Source organism: Furipterus horrens, unplaced genomic scaffold (assembly GCF_987537825.1).
Source record: "Furipterus horrens unplaced genomic scaffold, mFurHor1.1.pri manual_scaffold_2, whole genome shotgun sequence".
NCBI lineage: Eukaryota > Metazoa > Chordata > Mammalia > Chiroptera > Furipteridae > Furipterus > Furipterus horrens.
In genome coordinates this window covers 117,930,134-117,951,629 of record NW_028327172.1, presented here as the reverse complement: position 1 = coordinate 117,951,629, position 21,496 = coordinate 117,930,134, and the positions used below count along the sequence as shown (strand labels likewise).

Here is a 21,496-nt window from a genome sequence, read left to right as displayed (position 1 = left end):
CCACATTGAAAAACATTTTATAGTAAGGTTCACATTTTTGTATTTGCCAGTATATGGAGATTTGTTCATTCCATAATATTTCAGAGCAGAAATCAGTAACACAGTTGAGCTTTTGTTTATGCTCATGATTTCCCTGACATCTCATGTCAATTTTAGCCTACTGCATTTGATTACCCTCAGTTTAACTAGGTTCCCTTATCATCAGACATACAATTTATGTGAAAGGGGGAAAGAGGTCATCGAGTTGAGAATTTTATTACATAGTCTTACAAAGAAAACCCTTAAAAACCAAAACCGATGTTCACTGAATGTATGCTCAGTTCCAGCCTGACAGCTGAGCAAATGGCAAGGCTGGAAGAATTCTGTCATGTGTATTGAGCCACATATCTTATCTCTCTAGAGTAAGCAAATGCTGTCCTTCTGCACAACATTGATCAGATTTTATTCAACGGTAGAACATGTCGTTTCATACATTAAGTTTTCCTTACGGGGAAAAAGTAATTTTTTTTTATTCATCTGTTGATGTGATTGGGAAATTGAAGTTTGTGAACAGCAAGTCTTGTACACTGTAAAACATCAATCAAAGAATCATTTTTGATAGAAATATTAATAAAGGTTTCAACCTTATTTATCAGAAAGTTTACAATTCATTTCTTTGTTTTGGAAATTTGGGCATCAAGCCAAATGAGTCTATTTTGACTGAAATGAAGCATGGTATGGTATTTCTCCTATAGTTCTTTTCAGTAATTCATTAATTTGGGAGTAATCTTACATTAAAGATGTTCAGATATTTTAGTGAAAAGTTAAGTATTGTTGAAATATAACAAAGCCAAGTGTTCAGTTTTTCAAATCTTGTGTTCCGTCCCTAACTATAACATGAGTATTTAAATCATCTATTTGATACCACTGAGTTGTGCTCCAATAGTATAATATCAATAATACAAAATCTAAGTCTCTTGATTTTGATATTAAGCCATATTGCATTATTCTTCCTTTAATCCATAGAATAACCTTTTCTATTAGGTTTCTGGGTCAGCTTTTCAAATAAGTCATACTCTACAGTCGTCTACTGCACTTAAATAAACTTATGATGTTTTTGTTTTGTGAATACAGACACAGATGTGTTAACATCAGAGATAAAGGCCACCAGCTAGATAGAGGATTATACACGTTTTCTCACTTTCGTTCTCAACAAAAAGATTATTTAATTCCTCTCATTGGAGGTTGTTAATAGATCTTTAGCCATGACAGATGCTAAATATCTAAATTCAGGACTTACAGACTGACTAATGGCAAAGCAGTCTGGATTATGTTTCATCTAAGGAGGAAAAAAAATGACTCTTCCTAGAGCTTGTTGATTCTTTTGATTTTAGTGCCATCATGAAGGTGTCAAGGCATCTTTTGTAATCTTGGTTTATAAAGCTGACCTAAAGGGGCATGAGGGAGCAAAAAAAATAGGAAAGAAACTTAATGACAATTACCTATTGAGTTATTGGCACTGATCTTGATCCACAACTCCCAGTTATATTTTACATGTTTATATTATATTTGCATATTTAATTTGCCATGCCACCCTAATTATGATCAAACACATTGTCTAGGCCATGATTAAATAAAATAAAGTTATACAGAAAAATACATCAGTAGAATTTATTAATGTGTTCATGAGTTACAGAAAACAGGCAACGTGACAGAGAGGAAAGAATCCGTAAGAACATAATTTTGCCCAAGTGCTACTATCATCTTTATAACCTTAGGCCAGAGTTCGTGTATTCAGATATCTAAAGTTTTGAGGCAGATAATTGAGATACTTCAAGCAAGCCAAGTGTTAGATTGTAAAGATTAATGAGAATCCTGACAACTTGGAGGTAAAATGTTCATTTTCATGCAGTCCACACAAAACCGTCATCTGGATTAGGTGCTTGGTTGTCAGTTTGTATGTCTGTCTTGGATGAATCATGTAAGCTTTGTTCTAGGCTTAGCTTGCTTCAAAAAGAGTGAGTTAAATAGGACATCTGAAGTTCTGGGATTTGAAGAACATCTTAACAGTCATTTTTAAAGTGTTTTTGAAGTTGCAAATTACAGCTCACTCAAATAACTACTGGTCTGTTAATCACAAGTCAGCAGGCTTTAACTTCTCTTCTGCAGTTGACACTCGTATCAACCCCTTCCACCCTGAAATTCTCTGGTTCCTCGTTTTTCACAAATCCAGGCTCTTCTCACACACACATACAGGTGGATCCTTGCCTCTTCTGCTGCCTCTTTCTTTGTTTTCCTCCTGCTTTTGACATTGTCTTCTTCACATTTCCTGAGGAACCTCAACTATTCCCTTAGGTTCACTGTAAACAATAACCTCCATGGTTTAATAACAAGATCTATGTATAACCCTTTCACCTCTTTATCTTTCCTGACCTTGAATTATCTATTTCTAGTTGTCAGATGGAATTTTATACCTAAGATGCTCCATTGTTACCTTAACCTGAAAAAGCTTATTATTTACTTCCCCACTTGCTTAATCCCCACTAGAGAGTCTTCCTGTTTGTGTGTTTGTTTGTTTCTATTAACAGTTAATTCTCCCAGTCATGTAGACTAGTACATATCTTTCCTTTTCCTTCTTGCATGGAAATCACCAGTAGTTATGGCATTTCACTCAACCTTTTTTTAAGAAATCTGGACCATCCTGCCTTCCCTCCCTCCCACTCTAAATTCAAAACCTTCCTTTTTAGTCTGCTGAAATCACACCTTATTGTACAATACCACCCCCCTCAATTCATTCCCTTCCATTCATGGGTATCTTTTTGGAAATAATTCATTCACTCATTCAGTTATTTAACATTACCTGAGCACATGCTGTGCATATGCTTTCTGTGAAGTTTTGTAAATACCGAAAGTCCCTGCCTTCCAAGAAAATAACCGTCTAGTGCCAGAGATTGATAAGCAGAAATTGACAAGTAAAATGCAGGGTGTGTTAGTGTTGTCATCACACACACATTCAACTGGAGGACCTCTAGCCCAAACAGGTGTGGATCAGATTTTAAGGGACTGCTCATGGTGGAAGTGCTGTTAAGTTTTAAAGGATGAGTAGAATATGTCCAACCAGAGATACTGGGGAAGGTTAGGCTCTTGCAATCAGAGAAACTGATGTTCATGAAAATTTGAGGGGAGATAACACTAGGAATTCTAGAAAGATCACCACCTTCATGGTCTCACTTTAACTTTACCTCTAATCTAAATTATAGTTAGCAGCTTCACTATGCACTCAAGTTAAACATTCATATAACTAACCTATTCCACTCCTATTTCAATATCCACTGGAAATGAGCACATATGTGTACCAAAACATCAGATTGTTTATAGCAGCAGTATTTGTAATAGCCAAAAACAACGTAAACAACCCAAATGCCCATTTAGTAAAAGGAATAATAAATTGTAGTATATTTAAATAACTAAATGCAGCAAATGAGAATGAGTTAAACAAAACTGCACATAACATGGATGTATGTTACATGTATAATGGGCAGATGAAGCCTTAAAGAGTGCACACTGGGTGATCCCATTGAAATAAGAGTTCAAGGTTAGGGGAGCTAATGTATAGTGTTAAAAGCCAGGATGGCAGTTACCCGTAATGAGGCGGTGATGGTGACTCAGAGGAGATATGAAGAGTCGCTGAGGTTCAGGAAGCCTTCTGTGTCTTGATCTGAGTGCTAGTTGCAAAAGTGTTCATTTTGTGAAAGGTCATCAATTTGTAATCTTCTGACTTGTGCCATTTTCTGTATAGATGTTACTCTTCAATAAAGTTTGCCTTAAGTAAAAATTACTCACCACTCTTGAGGCAGCCAGCAGGCAGCCAGGTGCAAGTGAGGACATAAGCTCCGGTGAAGTTCTGGCAGGAAAAGTTGGAGCCCTTCAAGACTTGATCCCTAGGTAAAATGAAATTAGTTGGAGAACTGTGGGGCAAAGAAAAGAACATAGCAAGTCCCAGAAAAAGAGAGGCCTAACAGTATCTGGGCAACGCCAGGATGCCCCAGGGCCGAGTACCCATTAGCAGGCCCCAGAAGTGGCAGAGGAGCTGGGCGATTGGGCAGAGTCCTCCATAGTACTGGACTGTGACAGGGGAGGGCGGAGGCTTCCTCCCGGCCCCCTGACCAGGGGTAGCAGGCTGCCTGCCTCTGCTTTGCAGAAGCCGATGAAGGAAAGACACCCTTTGCTTCTTTCACCTTCTTAACTGCCCCTGTTGAGGCTACTCCAGAAATTAACCATGAACTCCAATTTGCTGACAAATGGCTGCTAAGCATTTAGGATATGAAGACAAATCTGTTCATCTCTTAAGGCATTCACTGTTTCTGGAGACCAGATGTATACACATAATTTATACTACAGCATGACAGGTGATATATTGCATTCATATATTATGGAAACATGGTGGATGCAGCAGTTGTGTACACCCCAGGGTAAGGTAGGTTTGAAGGGGAGGGTTTACAAGTGGCAATTTAGCTAAGGCTTCGCAGAAGAGTAGACTATTCCAGAAGGAAAAAATATTCAGAGAACGTATGTAAGGACATAAAAGCATAAAAAAGCATTTTAATAATACCTTCTGGCTGTATCTCAGTTAAAGAGCTTGAAATCTGGGAGACTGAAATAAAAATCTAAAATATAATTGAATATCGCAGTAGAAGAGGGTAAAGGGAAAATAATTGGTGTTGGAGGGAGACTTGGTGTTGAACACACAATACAGTATACAGATGACATATTATAGACTTGTGTACCTGAAACCTATATAATTTTAATAACCAATGTCAGTAAATTCAATAAAGAATTAAAAACTAAATGATAAATAATTTAATATCGCAAGAAACAAAAATGAGAGAATAAACAGAATGCATCTAATGATAGCTATTTTCTCTAATGCCAAGCTACTTTTTCTACCATGTCTCACATTCTTCTACCTTCTTCGTTTGTTCATGCTCAGCCTGCTTCCTGTCCCTCTCCCTCTCTTGATCACATTCTAACCACTTCCTGTCTAGTAATACCCATACGTCATTTCCTTTAAGATATAACATAAGTCACAACTAACAAGTATAAAGTCTACTATTAGAATCTGGGGTTCCTGACTCACCATTCTAGGCTGCATTCTTTCTTTCATGCCATGGTGGTAGGGAGAAAATGACGAGTTATGTTGTGTCTACTACTATGAGTCAGGCACTGGACTAGAAAATTTACATATATAACTCATTTAATCTTTATCTCAAGTCTGTGAAATAAGTGATACTGTCTGCATTTTTACAAACAAGGTGATTTATTTGTATGAGTTAAGCAAAGAAATTAAACAATTTTCCAAAGTTTACGTAGGAAATAGAAATAAGAACCCAGATCTGAGTATCCCCACTATTTTGTGGGTATTTTCACCTCCCTTTCTACTCATAGAAGATGCGTTCTCTAGTGCTTCAGAAATAATTATGATCCAATAAAAATGAGCATCTTTAGAGAAGATAACTTCTTCCCCAAACACAGCAGTGATGCTGGTAAATGACTATCACGAAGCTGAAAGCATCATTGGTCTTCACCACTCCCTGCAGCTGGTCTGGTTTAAGACATAGTTAAGCCACTGGGTTAAACAAAATCATTCCAGGGTCACCACATACAGACAGATTGCACGTGACAAGGGCCCCAGTGGAAGGGTGTGAGTGGGGCTCAGATCCAGCCAGCCCTCTGCCCAGAAGGCCATGGGCTCGGACTTGGGCTGATCAGTCTTGGAGGAAGAAGAGCTTTCTCCTTGGTGGGCATAGAACATGGAAGTTTCACCTTATTAGTGCAAAGAAGGGAGAAAAAACAACCTTCCATGAGATAGATATTTTTCAGAAAGATTCCCTCAGACCCAAGTGCTTTTTTTTCTTGCTTTATTGTTCTCAAAACATGTACTGTTTTATCTTAAATGTATTTTATTCTTAAGTAGATTTTTTAATTTTAAAAAATGTTTTACTTTTCTACCTAGATTATAAATACCGTCAAGACAGAAACCACACCTTACACTTATACCACCTATCCCTGTGCATAATATAATCTTCTAACAAATGGAACAGATTCACCAGTGAGCCTATGATAAATTTTGGTTGGATAAATTATTTATTTCTCTCTCTATGGTGGTAAGGTGTTGTGAACTCTGCTTTTTCTACCATTCTACCTTATCTTTTTTAATGCTTTTCAGCTTGAACACTTTGGTTTTCATAATTTTCATTAAAAAAAATATATAAGGTTTTTTCCCTAATATTATTAAAAACTTTAATGTGTTCTAGACAGGTAGCTTACCAATAATGGAATGCTAGTTGAGAGTCACTACAATTTATTTTGAAAAATATTTGTAATTCTTAGAAAGTTTTGAGTATTTGCGTGTGCTTTTAAATTTCTGAAGATTTTCTTCAAAATGATTTTTTTCTCCAAGAAAGAATGCAGGTGTTCCTCGCTTAATGCTATTAACATAGCAGAATGTTGCTAGGTTACTTTTATTTTCTTCAGATTTCCATTAGAAATCAGATATATATTCCCATGGAAGAAAGCTTAAACACATAAAGGTATCAAATATAGCATGAAGAAAATATATTAAAATTATGTTTTCACAAGACTAGTGTAAGTTCTTCCAAAAGGAAAAAATAAAATGCAATAAAATAAAAAGGGCCTAGCCATTTTCCCAAAGGCAAAAAAGTGATAAACCTACATAAACAACCTCTGTCTTACAGTATAACAACAGGGCAATAAACTGGCTTTTAAAAGCAGCATTGTGAGAGCACAAAAATATATAAGTGAACAGCATGAAGAGATAGGGAAGGAACATTTAGAATAAATTTTTAGAACATACGTCCATGTACACACATACACCAAACGTGTGCACATGCAAAAGCTATTTTTTATTTCAGATCCCGCCTTTGCCAGAGAACTGAACCTTTTTACCATCAGTATTTCTACAATGGTATGCCATCTAAATGGTATTTTCTTTCCTGTTGCTCAGCTAATTTGTACAAAACCTGTAGCAAATCTATTTTCAGCTTCTCTTTTATAATAAATGATTTGAGTGATATATGCTCAATATTTTCCCAAAGAGCTATTTTTATAATTACTGAATTGTCTTATATAGTATATGTAGTTCAGGTTCATGGATATCTGCACTTCATTAATATTAAAACAAGCATGGATTTGCTGTACCTTGATTTGAAATATCTAAAATGTCATCATTTTTATGACATACATTTATCTCATTAAAAATTCTTAGAGCAGTGACAAAGTGATTGCAAAGGGTTTTTTAAGTTTAGTTTGTAATTAGAACTTTAGTTTGAAGTTCTCATAGTATTATCTAAATTGAATTTTCATATTTTTATTAAGTGGAGATAAAGAATAGGATTAAAGATAAAGTTCTTTTGATCATATGTAAGGGACACATTTTAAAACCTTGTGAATTCCTTAATTCTGTTCAGATTTTGAATGATGTAGTCGGTTAATGTAACCTTACAAAAGTTGATAACTTGGTTTCTTGGAAGACTTACTCTCTCCCACTGCTTAACTTAGTCCTCTCTATGTAGCACTCAGGCAGGCACACGTATCCAAATACACATAGTGCTGTACTTGAGAAAGTTGAGGTTTGCATTTTAAATTCCATCCTCATGTTGTATTTATGGTTCTGTTCACTTCGTGTTCACAGTGAGGCTTAATAATATTGATTTTCTCCACAAGTGGACACTTTTCTACTGTTGTTATATAATAGCCTGCGATCTTTTTCCAATTCATGCAACTCCAGCCCTTTCTGATTATGTAAAAAGTACAGCGGTAAGTCCTTTTTCTGCCACAGGGGAAAACCTGTCCTTAGAGAGCCAAGAGGCTTGCTTCATGAATGATGTATGTGTGATTATGCTGGATCAAATCACACAGATCTGGATGTTACAGGTAAACTTGCTTCCTTTGATGATTTCATAACAGATGCCTCTCTTTTCTTTTTGTCTCTGGCAGTTACCCGGCTGTTTGTGAATTCTTACAGCACAATAACTTGTTATCTATACTCCGAGCCCATGAAGCCCAGGATGCAGGGTGAGCAGTTTTGTGGGTTTATGAAAACCATGCATGGTCCCTTTGTCACGGCACCCTCACTCTGCTTGGGCTGTGGAGGTTCCCTTTGCTAGACTCTTTCCCTGAAGGAATTCAATCATAAAATTGTCTTCTGATGACACAGATAAGCAGGGTCCTGGGGAATGAGTGACTACAGATATGTGTGTGATGTCCGCTTTCAAGTTTTTCCCTTTTTGACTTGAACAGGTGAAATTTTCAGATGGCTTTCTGAAATACTGTGAGGGCATTTCCTCCTATTTTAAGTCCCACCCTTAGCACTCTCCCAGGAATGTGTAAGTTACCAATCTTGGTTGGCAGTGTGAATGAGAATTACACATAAATATTTAACAGATATTGCATGTTGTACTCTTGTTTAAAGAATATCATTGCTGATTCCTGTAGAGATTTAATGGACAAAAACAGAGACATTTGAATGATGGGGAAAATCTTATATTCTAGCTAATAAATGCATAACATGGTTTTGTAATTTCTGGTAAATTTTAAAAACATAGAAACCAATTTTACAGGTTTAAACAACTAAGAAATATCAGATATTTACTTTGATGGTGCATTAAATCTGCATTAGGGAGAAATAGATACAATTAATTATAAGATTGGAAGTCCATTACCCTTCCAAGTAGGCTCCATTGAAAACATTGTTTTCCTTCAAATGCTTAAACTCATCCGTTCCTGTTCTGAATTTTCTGTAATGGAGGAACCCTTATTTTTAGAACTTATGTGCTAAAATGGAAATGCAGGTACCTGCATTCTGAAGTAAGCCCATCTCAGTGATGGTCCTGAATCAAGGCAGATCCTAAGTTCCTTTCAAAATTAGCTGTTTTCTTTCTTTTCTTATTTTTCCTTTTTGTTGAATTTACTGGGGTGACACTGGTTCAGGTATAAACTTATTCAATATCATGCGCCTGCTGCTGTTGTTGCCAGTGTGTGAAGTAACCTGTTGGATACCCAGCCACTCAGATCCCCCAGCAATTGCTTTCACTTTCCTGGGCAGTGGTGCCACCGTGCTTTTCCGGCTGACTGTGCCAGCTGTGAATTTGAGGCAGATTTACCTTAATCTCACTATGAACCTGAAGTCACTGCTTATTTGAAAATATGTTAAGTGCATCAATTTAAATCAACAACTCTTTAAAATGAGCAGTTGATTGATTCTTGGGGGAAAATTGAGATGATGTCATCCAGTTTCTTTGTTTTTATTTCTCAGGTAGGCATAGCCAGCCATGGTTTATGAATTCACGGTACTACGATTAGGAGTGTTTCTATCTTTCACGTTCTGGTTTTTCCCCCAACAAAGCTCAGTCCCATAAGCAGAGTAAATATGTCTAAAGTGTAAACCCAAAGTAATTTTATTGTATTTTTAAGTTTATTTTTTATTGTATTTTTTCCATTACCATTTATCCTTCTTATATCTTCTTCCACCTCTGCCTACTGCCTTCTCCCAAACCAAAAGTAGTTTTAGACTGTAATAAAGAACAATAAGCATTTATTTGAGCAAAAGTAGCTGCAGCCCAGGAGACACAGATTCAGGCAAGCCACCTAAATTGTGTTCCTCTGAGAAAAAACGGTGACCTTCTTTTATTCAAAAGTTCCTGCCCAGGTTCTCAATTAGGTCTGTTTTATGTAAATGAGGTATTGAATTTGTGCAGTTGGGATTGACTAGGGAAGGTCTCAGTCTTTGGTAAAGACAAAACCAGGGTTTCCCTGCAGTTGTTGGCACAGATGACATAAACAAGGAAAGCATAGTGCAGGGAGCCAAGAGTTTGGTCTGAGAATCTCCGTGGTATCTGTGAGAAGTCCCTGTCAGCAAGTGACTGCTAGGATCTTCTTATTCATTAAATCTGGGCCCTTGGTTGATCATGAGGAATCCATCTCAGCAGATAGATTCCTTCTCAGTAGTCACATCAAATTAGTCTTCTCAAGGTCCACAAGAATATTTCAAAAGATTTTTAAGGGCATATTTTCTCCTGGGAAAAGTAGTATCCAGAATATTTGTAAAATTATAAATTTTAAGGTGGCTCTTTATCTGTCTTAAGGTACTATTTGAGGCACATCTAGAACCCAGCTAACTTAGGCATGCCAGAAATCACTGGCACAGAGTACCCAGGAATGATAAAATGTTGTTATGTGCTCTGTAGGAATATTTCTAAACTGATATTCCTGAAATCTGTAACATAGAAATCATAAAATACATTTTAACCTGAGTGGCAAGAAGCCAGTCTCCTCTATCTTTTGGTTATTTGAGGACTTCAGTTTTATCTTTGTCTTAGTAGAAGAAACTGAATTATTAGTCAGTTTCTAAAGATCTTGGAGATGTTCTTTTTCATTACTGATTGATTAAATATCACCTTGCTGAAACAATAAACTTTGACCTGCAGATACCACAAGAGATTGATAATAAATAAATTCTAATTTGAATTCATAAAATTCATAGACTTAACCAGACTTCCTTTGAAAAGCATGTTACTTATGATTTTAAAAGGGGAAATACAGCTGTAACAACACACTGTAGATAAAAAATCAGCCTGCTTATTAGTGGGAAAGATTTATATAATGCTTTGCTTATTTAGATTTTTAATGTCAAAAATATTGGCAAGCTTGTGAAAAACATGGTAGATAAGGGCAAAAAGTAGCCTCTGTGTAGACTTAGGAAAAGCCTGTTTGGCCATTTTACATATGTTTTATGTTTTCATTGTCATCTCTGAAACAGATTGATGTTATTGTTAACAGACTTTACATACAGAGAAAATTTTGTTTACTGTTATGAAATCAAATTTCCTTTGAATAATAAAACTGAATTTTAATTTTGTATTTCTGAATTGATAACGTGATAGCATCGTTTTTTCCTACAAGCCTTGCCTTAATGTGTATGTACTATTTGTAGGTATCGCATGTACAGGAAAAGCCAAACAACAGGCTTCCCGTCTCTAATTACGATTTTCTCAGCACCAAATTACTTAGATGTATACAATAACAAAGGTAAGTTGTTTTAAACCTCTCTTGTGGACTTTTATAATATGTGTAACAATTCTTAAGTTTGTTTGTTTGTTTAAATTTTGGTTTGGTTTTAGTTAAGCATTTTAACTTTTTTTTTTTTACTTTTTCATTTATTGCTTGATGCAAGAGGTAAAGAGGTAAGGATTCAGCTGGTCAGAGGGGAGGCCCAGGTGCTGGTATCTTGCTTGTACTCTAGGCACTTACTTCTAAGGTGTGGCAGGGTTGACAGCCACTGCTCTGGTAAATTATAGGCTTTAAAAGAAATTATAATTAGCAGTAATCCAAAATCGTGTCCCTTAAGGATGTGGATTTAAATAAGAGTAGTGTGATTGTTCATGTAAAGAATTAAGGAAAAAATCAGCATAAATAATCTCTAGCTTGAAATTCAGATTCAATTTGCAGTATTGAGAACCAACAGTGAGTCAGATCCTATTCTAGGAAAGTAATTGTTCATTTTTTTTTTAATTATATGAAACTTCAAAGTAAGCAGCACTAGCCACCCCTCCAACTCTTTTTATTATGCAGAGTGAGTTTCTGGTTAATTGCCTTGCCCAGGGTCACTTAATTAGGTAGTGATAAACTGGTCTCGAACCCAGGTCTTCTGGTTTGGCATTCTGCGCTTCCTTTCAGAAACTCCACACTGTGTGTCTGAAAGAGATCAGGAAACAGGAGGGCATTATTTACTGACTACAGGGAAGAAAAGAGGGTCAAGGGACACATAATCTTCTTTCATCAAAGTAATCTCTTCATGCAGAAGGGTAACAGGTATGGCAGAAAGGGTGATAAAATGTGAAAAACCATTAACTCTAGTTGGCATTGGTCTGGATAGTACATAGGCAGCATGTCTGAGTGTGGCTTCCTGAGATTAAGAAAAATGGAGACAGAGAAAAAGCAATCAGATAATATCTCTGAGGTGAGATATAGCCCAGGAGAAGCAGGAAAAGGCAGCCTCATTTCAGAACCAGTCTGAACTTCTAAAAGGAGCCATTCCCATGCCTGAATGGGTTGTGACAGGTGCTTCCTATTGCCAGCTGGAGTCCAGATGCCTGAGGGGGGCCTTGGCCCCCCCTGATAACCAAACACCTGATCTATGTCCTCAGCCCTTAAGAATAGGGAGTTGTCTTCGTTTTTGTCTTGTATTCCTCATTCCCTGTGGGAAGTAGGCCTCCCTTTTTGCCTGTGCCCTGATTTCCTGCTTAGCCCTTCCCACCTCCCCCTGCTCAGGGCTGGACTCTGCCCCCCATACCCCCTATACCTTCTAGGTCTGTCAGGGATTCTGCTCCAAAAGGCAAACCTCATGTAATTACAGTGCTGACCCAAAGCTTCCTGATCCTCGCCTCTCCCCAGACGCCCCTGCTTGTCCTGTGGAGAGAGTTTGACTTTCACCCTCCTCCCCAGAGAGTAACACCTGCTGGATGGGTGGCATTTGCTGCAGCCAAGGGCTCTCTTCCACAGCCGTGGTTATCAGTAACAGGTAGTTTGTGTCACAACCATGGATGCTGGGGGCAAGGGACAGTTGTCCCCCTTTTCTAGTTGCCCAGTTCCTAAAAAAGAGAGGCTACCATAGTACATAGTACTCCGTGGCAAGAAGCATGCAAAGTAAAAGAAAACATGTTCTCAGCGTGCCAAGGCCTTATAAGCCAGGTGACAAAGTAAGACATTTGGATGATTGAATAAAAATATAAGATACAATTAGATTAAATATAAAGTAAGAGAGCCGAACGCTAAGTATATTTGACAAAGGGTAATTCTCTAGAATGGTCAGAAGGGACCTTTTTAAGGAACACTGTGATCTGCATTATAAACAGAAAGAGTTTGTCCATCCCTCGCTAGCAGAGCCAAACACTGGCCACTGAGAACAGCTGTGGAGAAAGACTGGCTATTTTATTGATGAATGGCGCCATCCAGGAGAACCGAAAGTTAATGCTCCGAAGACCTGACTCCCTAATGGTGTATAGGTTACAGATTACAGAGGACAAAAATCACAATACTCTGTGTTTTGGGGGCGCAGAGTCATGCTAGGAGCTTATTGGTTGGAGGCAAAGAAAGGGTAATAACTCATTTATTTCTTCAGGTATCGACGGCAGCTCTGAGGTCTTTTCCAGTGTCCAATCTCATGAGAAAGTCGCCAGTGGCGTGTTCCACTTCAGGGCTCAGGAACTGAAAACTTGATTTAGGTCGAGATTTTATCTTTAGCCTGTCAGTGGTCCAGGCCTGTGACCACCAGTCAAGTACAAGCTACTGTCCTCTGCTGCCTCAGGGGTTGTTGATTACCCTGCGGGAAGGCTGGGTCTCTGAGGGCTGTGCATATATATAAAGATGCGAATTCTAGAGCTAGGATTCAAAACTAAATTTCATCAAAGCTAAACAAATAAATATATGCTGAATTTAATCAACATCATAATGACCCTCAGTTTCAATTCCTCCTGTTCTCTTCAAGATGTTTAAAAAAATGATTAACATTTGTTTAGAAAGAGGAAGAATATAAAGTCAATTCCAGTGTTTTTGAAATGTTTTAAAGCAGCAACCACCTTTTCCCCGGATTCTCAGTCTTGAAGCCTTTTGTATAAAAATAATAAGAGCTAATTCCCTTTGATAAGATGAGGGTTCCAGGTCTTATACCAGAGAGTCCCCTGTGCTACTTCCAGTGAATACAAGACTCAGGAGGCCACCTTGCATGTCATGGCCCACCATGGCCCTATTACTTACCCAAAGTGTATAAAATGTGAACACTATGGTTTTTATTGTTTTATGTTACTAAATAAGTTTTTTTTTTTTTTGTTCTATTAAACCTAGTGACAGCGATTGATTACAAATAGTATGTACTATACTTACAGGTTTTTTTAGCAACTAAAAATTCAGTTTAAAAAAAAAGAAAATTGGGAATTTACTCCATAAGAACAGACTTAGAGCCTTTCCTTTCGTCGTCAGGCTAGGTAATGCAGTTTTGCTTGAGACCAATAGCTGTTTACCACATAAGTGTGCATTGTTCTGTGGTTCTGACATAACAAGGTAAGAACAGGAAAAAGCGAGACCCATCAGCGCATTGCTAGCTTTGAGGCTCTGTAGGTGTTCGCTGTGTTCTCTTGCCTTTGGAGTAGATCACAATCTTTCAGGAAATGGACAGGAGCATTTTGTTTTCAGAACCTTTTCATAAAAGAAAAATTTATCCTGAGGGGAAAAAATAAACTAATAAGAGGAAAGCTATATTCTTCCGTTTGAGCACAATTTCAAAAGGTTCTTGTGTGACGTTTCTGAGCACGTTAAAGCTGCTGTGCTAGTACTGTGTACAGTATGTGAGAGTGGGACAGGTTTTTCACTGTGGAAATGAGGATCACTGTATTAGAATAAAATAAACATGAATAAGATTTTTAAACATACAATGCAACAAAACTGGGTTGCAGGCATTTCCAAAACACAGTCAACAGAATGATAGCAGTGAAGAGTCGAGTTACCATTGGGTTCTTAGACATAGATGAGCATATAGGCCTCTGGAATTATAACCTAATAATTACAGTATGATTTGATTTTTAAAGCTTCTGCAAGTTAACTAATAGCTCTCTAGCAAAATGAAGGGATGAGAATAATGGGTGTATTCTGCCATCTTAAAAGAGATAATAGTTGTATAATCCGCTTCATGTTTAAATGTCCAATGGCCCTGAACTTGCCTACAATTAAAATCAGGTTTCAGAAACTTTTGACTGTAAGTGCCACATACCTTGGTGTGACCCACATTAATTCACTCAGTTCTTATCCTTCTCACCCATCTTTTTGTTCCTGATTTCTCACTCTGACGACTCCCGCTCACCCCTGCAAGATGCCAGGACAAAGGATGTAGATTTGAATCACAGCTCCACCATTAAACAACTGACTCACCTGATTGTATTGCCATACAGCGACATCTCTGTAAAATGAGGGGAAAAAATTGTAAATAATAGATGAAATTGATTTGAAAATAATACTGTGCAGTATTAAGATAACATCATTGAATATTTTATATTGCTGTTGTTACCAATTTAGATCATCCAGGCCCCCACTGTAGGGACCTGTTCCCCAGGAATGATCCTCTGTCCTTCTAGAGTTCTTTCTCTGTTTGGTGTCACTGAGCCAAAAAAATGAGACCTAAGTTGAACATTCAGTAGCACAGGCTGTATATTCAATAACCAGAGGGTGGAGGAATGGAAGTCAAACTCACAGATCAACTTCTTGTTCTAGAGAAGTCTGGGGAGATTATTATGGCGGCAATATAATAAGGGGGAGGCATATGCATTAGTTTTGGGGGAATGAGTTGGTGTCTTCCCAGAATTGGGCACCATCCCTTTACTGCACTTATATGGTCCGATTAGATCTGTCAAGGTACCCAAGGGTGTGTCAGTTAGCATGCTAATGTATTCTAATCAGGATATAATGAGATTCAGGGTATAATGAAGGTCAGGGTCTCCTGGAGGTCAGATTTGGTGCCATCTTGGTTCCGGCTGGCTCTAGTCAGTTTTGTAATTCTATCCATCTTCCATCTTTTGTATTTTTCCTGTAGCTAAAATAGAAAAAGGTAAGTACACGTGGTTTTAACAGCCTGGGGCCTACAGCCATAGTGCCACTCTTATGCCACATGTCAGTGTGGGGTTTCACAGACACTCCTCGCAGAATATTCCTCCTGCTCAGCTCCTGAGTTGTAATTTAACTCTATGGGTTCGGCTACCTTTATGACCTGTCTCTCTGCTTCTCTCTGGATGAACCTTTTACTTCAGCCAAACTGTTCTGCTCACTGCCCGGGACAATTTTTGACTTTCCCTTTTCCACACTTTGGCCCACACACTGTTTTTCCATCTAGAACACTTATTTTACTCTTCTCGCCCATCTAAAGGGACTAGACCCACTTCAGCCTGCATTGCCACAAAGACTTTTGATAGTCCTTCCCTGAATGCCTGAAGTACCAATTATTAGCCCGTGTACTTATTTTTTGTCTATTAGCTTTTCCTATAGTTAATATTCCTTTAACTTCCTAATCAGATTATAAATCATTTGAAGCAGGAGCTTTGTGATACACATGGTAAAGCCAAGTAGCATGCCTTATATATGGTAGGCAGTCAAAACAGGCATTGATTGAACTGTTTTCTTCCTGGGAATTAATAGCAAGACAGCGCCCAAAAAAGCCCGAACAATATTGATTCATAGAGCTTTATCTCACTTTAAATTACTGCTGTAACCAGAGAAGATACCCTTTCCAAATTGGAGTTAAACATTTGCAGAGCAATTTGCACATTTGAAACGCTTTTCTCCTGTGAACCTGTAGCCCTGAGGGGAAAGCTATTTCATAATTACCTAAATACGCCAACAGAAAAAAACTGGAGTAATGAAACATTTCTTCTCCCCCTCCTCATTCTTTCCCACCTTCTCCATCTTAACAGTTTACCACCTGTAAGAGTGACTTTTAACCTCATCCACTCAGCAATGTAACACACCTTTATTGAGAACTTACTATATACCTAGCACCATGCTGGGTGCTGGGGATATGAAATAAACAAGACAGACATGGTCTTTGCCCTGTGGGATTTATAATCTGGTATGTGATAGACATGAAGTAAATAATACCACCAATAATTACTTAAATATATTTGGAAAATACTACAAAAAAAAAGAGTGTTATGAAATGAGGGGAGAAATTAGTCTTTGGGGACAAAAAAAAAGCTTAACTGAGGAAGTAACACTTAAGGAACAGCAGAGGACAATCTTTCAGTATCGAAAGCTGCAGTGGCAGGTGTGTGCTCTACTTGAAACCTTTGAGTTTGACTGAAAACTATAATGAACCTCTGGGAAAACGTGTTTTAAACCTTGGTGGAAACAATTAAATTTTTTTTATTTTCCTATATGCTTCAAGGAAATCTAAAGTAAATAATAGTAGGTTCTTACATGGTTCCAATTTGCTGGAGTTTAGAAAAGTGGTCACGTGGGTTGGTGCATGGCTGGGTGAAGAGATGTATGATATAGACATGGAGAAATACACATACCAGTGGTGGAACTCGGTGCCAGGGAAAGGTACTGACAGTAACATTAAGTAATTAAGTACAGTTATTAAATGAAATGTATTTTGGATTTTAGAGAGAAATCTAAATGGCACTCCAATTGCTCTAACAATCCTAACCAAAGATTAAAGTGACAAATAAAAAAACCAATATCAAGGTAGTTTAAGGAAAAGGTAGAAAATTAGCTTTCAAGGATGAACAAGAAAAGCATTATTTGCTAAAATTCTGATTTACAAATGTCTACCCTTTTTGATAGGGAAAAAATGTCTTTTGATGTTTTAGACTTTTAACTTGGAACATGATAGAATTACTCATCAAAAGCATTTTAGTCTTACCAAAACCTGACATTTTCAACATCCTCAAATATTTTGCAGTCACAAACTAGTCAGGGGCTTCAGGAAAATACCATTTATAAACAGGAAGATAATTTATTGCTTGACAGGAAGATACCATTGTCAGGGAAGGTTGAATTGCTGATATAATGAATAAGGTAAAAATCCTATTGGCAGTCGTGATGCGAACATATAGGAGCAAATGCCGCATATCTGAGGCCAGCTTGCCTTAGACCCCTGACTTCCACAGGAGCGGTCAGCGCTCAGTGACCCCGTCAACATGGCATGGTGTTGCCAGTCCTGAGCCTCTCATTCCAAACTGCACCATCGTTCTTTTATACTAGGAGCCTGTTTCACAATTCAGGGAGAGCCGTGGTGAACTCAGAGACACCTGTGTTAGGGGCCTGTTTCACAGTTCGGGACTAGCCATCGTAAACTTAGAGATACACCATATCTGGTGTCTGCTGGGTTCTGGAGCGGAATGCAGAACCAGCTAGCTCAGATTCTTATCCTGGGTGAGAGAGGGAGGCTGGGATTGGGGCGTCTCTGGAAGGGAGGAATCAGTGCCCAGGGAATCCTGGGTAGTGTTTTGTGCCTCTTATACAGCACATGAAAAAGCTTACTACCCTACAAAGGTGCGCAGTTTTGACAGCAGAGGGCCATTTCTCTAGAGTCTTAGGCCTGTCTGAATCGTGGTCAGAGCCCATGGCATTGACATAAACATTTTTTAAGTATTTTTGGAAGCTTTACAACCACAGGCATAAATGTAATCCTAGTTGCGTTACATGTTGAGTAGAATTAATCCAAATACTTTGTCCAATGACCACCATTTTCCCAACTCTTTTTTTTCTGCCTCTTTCTTGAATCTAAAAGTCCTACTAATTGGTGTTCAGTCACTGTTTGCTCAGATCACATATATCAATAAAGAAAATGTAAATACATATCCCTACAGCATTTTGTTACTTGATATTTGCTAGCAAATTGTAGGCCAAGTAGGTTTTTCATTACTGATACAAAACAGTAAGATACCACTCCACCAAAAAAAGTGTATTCCTTTGCTTATTTAATAAATCTTTTATTCTTTACCCTGATGAATATTGGTAGAATTATACATGCTAGAGAGATAATTTTCATGATTATTAACCCAGGAGAATCTACCAAGAAATGATATAGAAGAACTTATGAAGGAGCAAAGCAGAAACCATGAACAAAACTCTTAGTCTTTACCTTTTTATTATCAATATGAGGTGGTAGAAAAGAAACTTATGTAGACATTGAAGGCTAAAGAGAATTTGAGATTAGGTAACTTGGATTAATTTTCAGAGAAGCCTCCTCTGAGATGAATGGATAAATTCACAGCAGAGAGGCGTCAACCGTGTCTTCTTTCACTGCCTTTTTTATTCAGGACTCAATATGTGGCACTGACCTGTGATTATAATTTCCTATACCATTGTCATTATCGTTGTTACCTTGAGTGATATAGCTTGGTATATATTTTATAAAGTCTTAGGTTGGTAATAATATGTTCATTAAATGTAAATGCAGGGTGGGACAAAAATAGATTTCAATTCATATGGAAAATAATTTAATAATAAGCTCCGTGCTTCACATACTCACAACCGTAAATCTACTTTTGCCTCACCCTGTATTTTCCTTTAGTTGGGATAACATGCTATACAAATGTCATATACCTTATTCCTATGAATACCATATAATAATAACAATAATAACTATTGAACACTTACAATTGCCAGCCATTGCTTCGTTTCCATGAATAAATGCATTTAATCTGTCAACAGTTCTATGAATTTCATTATAATCTTGATTTTATTGATGAAAAACTGGGGCACAAAGGGGTTACATACTTTCGCCAAGGTTCACACAAGCTAGTTAGGTGGGAATTATAAAATGGCAAACTATTGAAATAGTTTGCATGTGTCTTGATAAATACAAAATCAGTAGCTTCCTGAGGAATTTGAAACTGAGTTATGGTACTTTACATTTTTCAGGTGCCAAATATTTTATCTGATTGCGTATATTATGTGTATTAATCACATATTTGATCTTCTTACTTTGAAAATGATAGGACAGGTATTATTATTCCCATTTTACAAGTTTAAAAGGTAAAGTTCAAATAAGGAGAAATATTTGCCCAAGTTCACACAGTTACTATAATAACTGACAGAACCAATATTATTTTTACTCTTATCTATTTTGGAGACTCTTAAATATTAAAACAGAGTTTAGCCTCTGAAGTGACATATCACCTTTTTCCTAAATTCCCTCATGCTCCCCTCAGACTTCTCTTTATATGTGGTTAGTTACATTTTTAGTGTTCTGAAAAGTTTTATGCTTTATATTATTTATTTATTTATTTATTTATTTATTTTGCTTTTTCCTTCTTTGCCTGCTTGCCTGCCTTCTTTCTTTACTTCCTCTCTTTCTTTGTCTTGTCCTTCCTTTCACTATTTCCCGTCCTTAGATCATTTCCTCACCAGACACTGCTGAATGGTACCCATGGGCCAGATATGGCACAAAGCCCTGTAAGAGAATAAAAGAGATCTATACCTTCTTCATCCCTTCCATCTTCTTACCACTTTACCAAAAATTCTATATTTCAATAATGACCTGGTTCAGAATTTACTAACATAATAAGAAGCATGTAACACATGCACACACAATTGTCATATGGGTTCATATTACTTTATAAATATATCTGGTGATGTCTCTTTTCTTCATGTAAGGTATTACCATCCAAGTTTTATGTAGGAAACTTATAACAAAGTTAAAGAAGGGGTCAGTGTCGGTGGTGCCATGGATGATAGGTGTACAAGATAAGAGGATTGGGATGTAGGCATACAAGGATGATATATAGTAAGATGTGTGTGTGTCTTGATAAATACAAAATCAATAGCTTCAAGGAAATTAGATATGCCCACTGTCTGTATCCATTAATAAAATAGTTCAGGGTGGTTGAAATCCAGTCATTACATGGAAGTTACTGAGAATCGGCCTCTGAAGGCCTTATGTTAAGTACTGAATCAAGCAATTGAAACATTAAATTTCTCAAGAATATCATTATGGCAAAATTACCTAAAAATTGAAGACATGAAATCCATCTTTCTAAATGACATGAGCTATAGAGAAAAAGTGAGTTACAAGTATAGTCATTATCAAATACAGTAATCCTCATGAATCAGTAAGTTTTCCTTAACCTAGATCTCTAATGATAATTTAAAAATGACTCTTTTGAAAACATACTCTATCAGGCAAGGAGAGGACAGTTACAGGGCAGAAATGAAAAAGGGAAATGCGTCAGAAGTCAGATTTTGAAATGGAAGGAATCCTAGATATTGTGTTTATAGATGATATAATATGTACAGTGAACACTGTGCATATATGTGAGTATACATAAATATCTTCACAAAATCTTACATGAAAATTTTACCCTAAAAGAACATTTTTATGGGAAAAACACAAATTTTAAAAAATGATAGCAAACCCTTTCTTGCAGTGTACCAACATAACAATAAGCTACTGCCAAAGGATATTGTGAATACATAGGTCCCACCTCAGAAAGTTTCCCTATCAAGCCATCATACTTCCTTCTGTGAACATGCTGAAACTAGTTTTTCTGCTCAGGTACCTGCAGGTCAGAGAACTGAAAAGAAAAAGCATCCTGGGTGTATTATTACGCATTCTTTTCCTATTTCTGGATAGATTATAATGACTTTGGAGTGCCCGCATTTGCTTTTCTCTCATCTTTGTGTCCCATCTCCTGAAAATGGGAATGGATGGTCAGTTGGAATTAAGAAGATAAAAAAAAATTACTAGAAGGATGAGAAAAAGAATAAAATTTATTTCCATTCTTTTGACTTTTCCTCTCCCCTATTTTAAAACAGATCTAGTAGTACTAAGAATGCCTGCGGCATATTGAGTGCATTATAGTTAATAAAGGCTTTCAGAAAAGGAGCTTTATATTCCCCTTGACATCCATTTGGAATGTGTTGAGTTAGTGATTTGGTGAGCTAGTCAATG

The 21,496-nt window shown here is 37.2% G+C and overlaps 1 protein-coding gene across 2 annotated transcripts in view; it reads left to right on the top strand.

The window, feature by feature from the left end:
- PPP3CA (protein phosphatase 3 catalytic subunit alpha) overlaps positions 1 to 21,496 on the top strand; it is a 323,757-nt gene that overhangs the window by 258,892 nt on the left and 43,369 nt on the right. For both annotated transcript variants that reach the window (XM_090266340.1, XM_090266341.1), the window contains exons 7-8: positions 7,996 to 8,073; positions 10,991 to 11,085. In XM_090266340.1, coding sequence (XP_090122466.1) covers positions 7,996 to 8,073; positions 10,991 to 11,085 — 173 coding nt within the window. The remainder of the gene's footprint in view (positions 1 to 7,995; positions 8,074 to 10,990; positions 11,086 to 21,496) is intronic.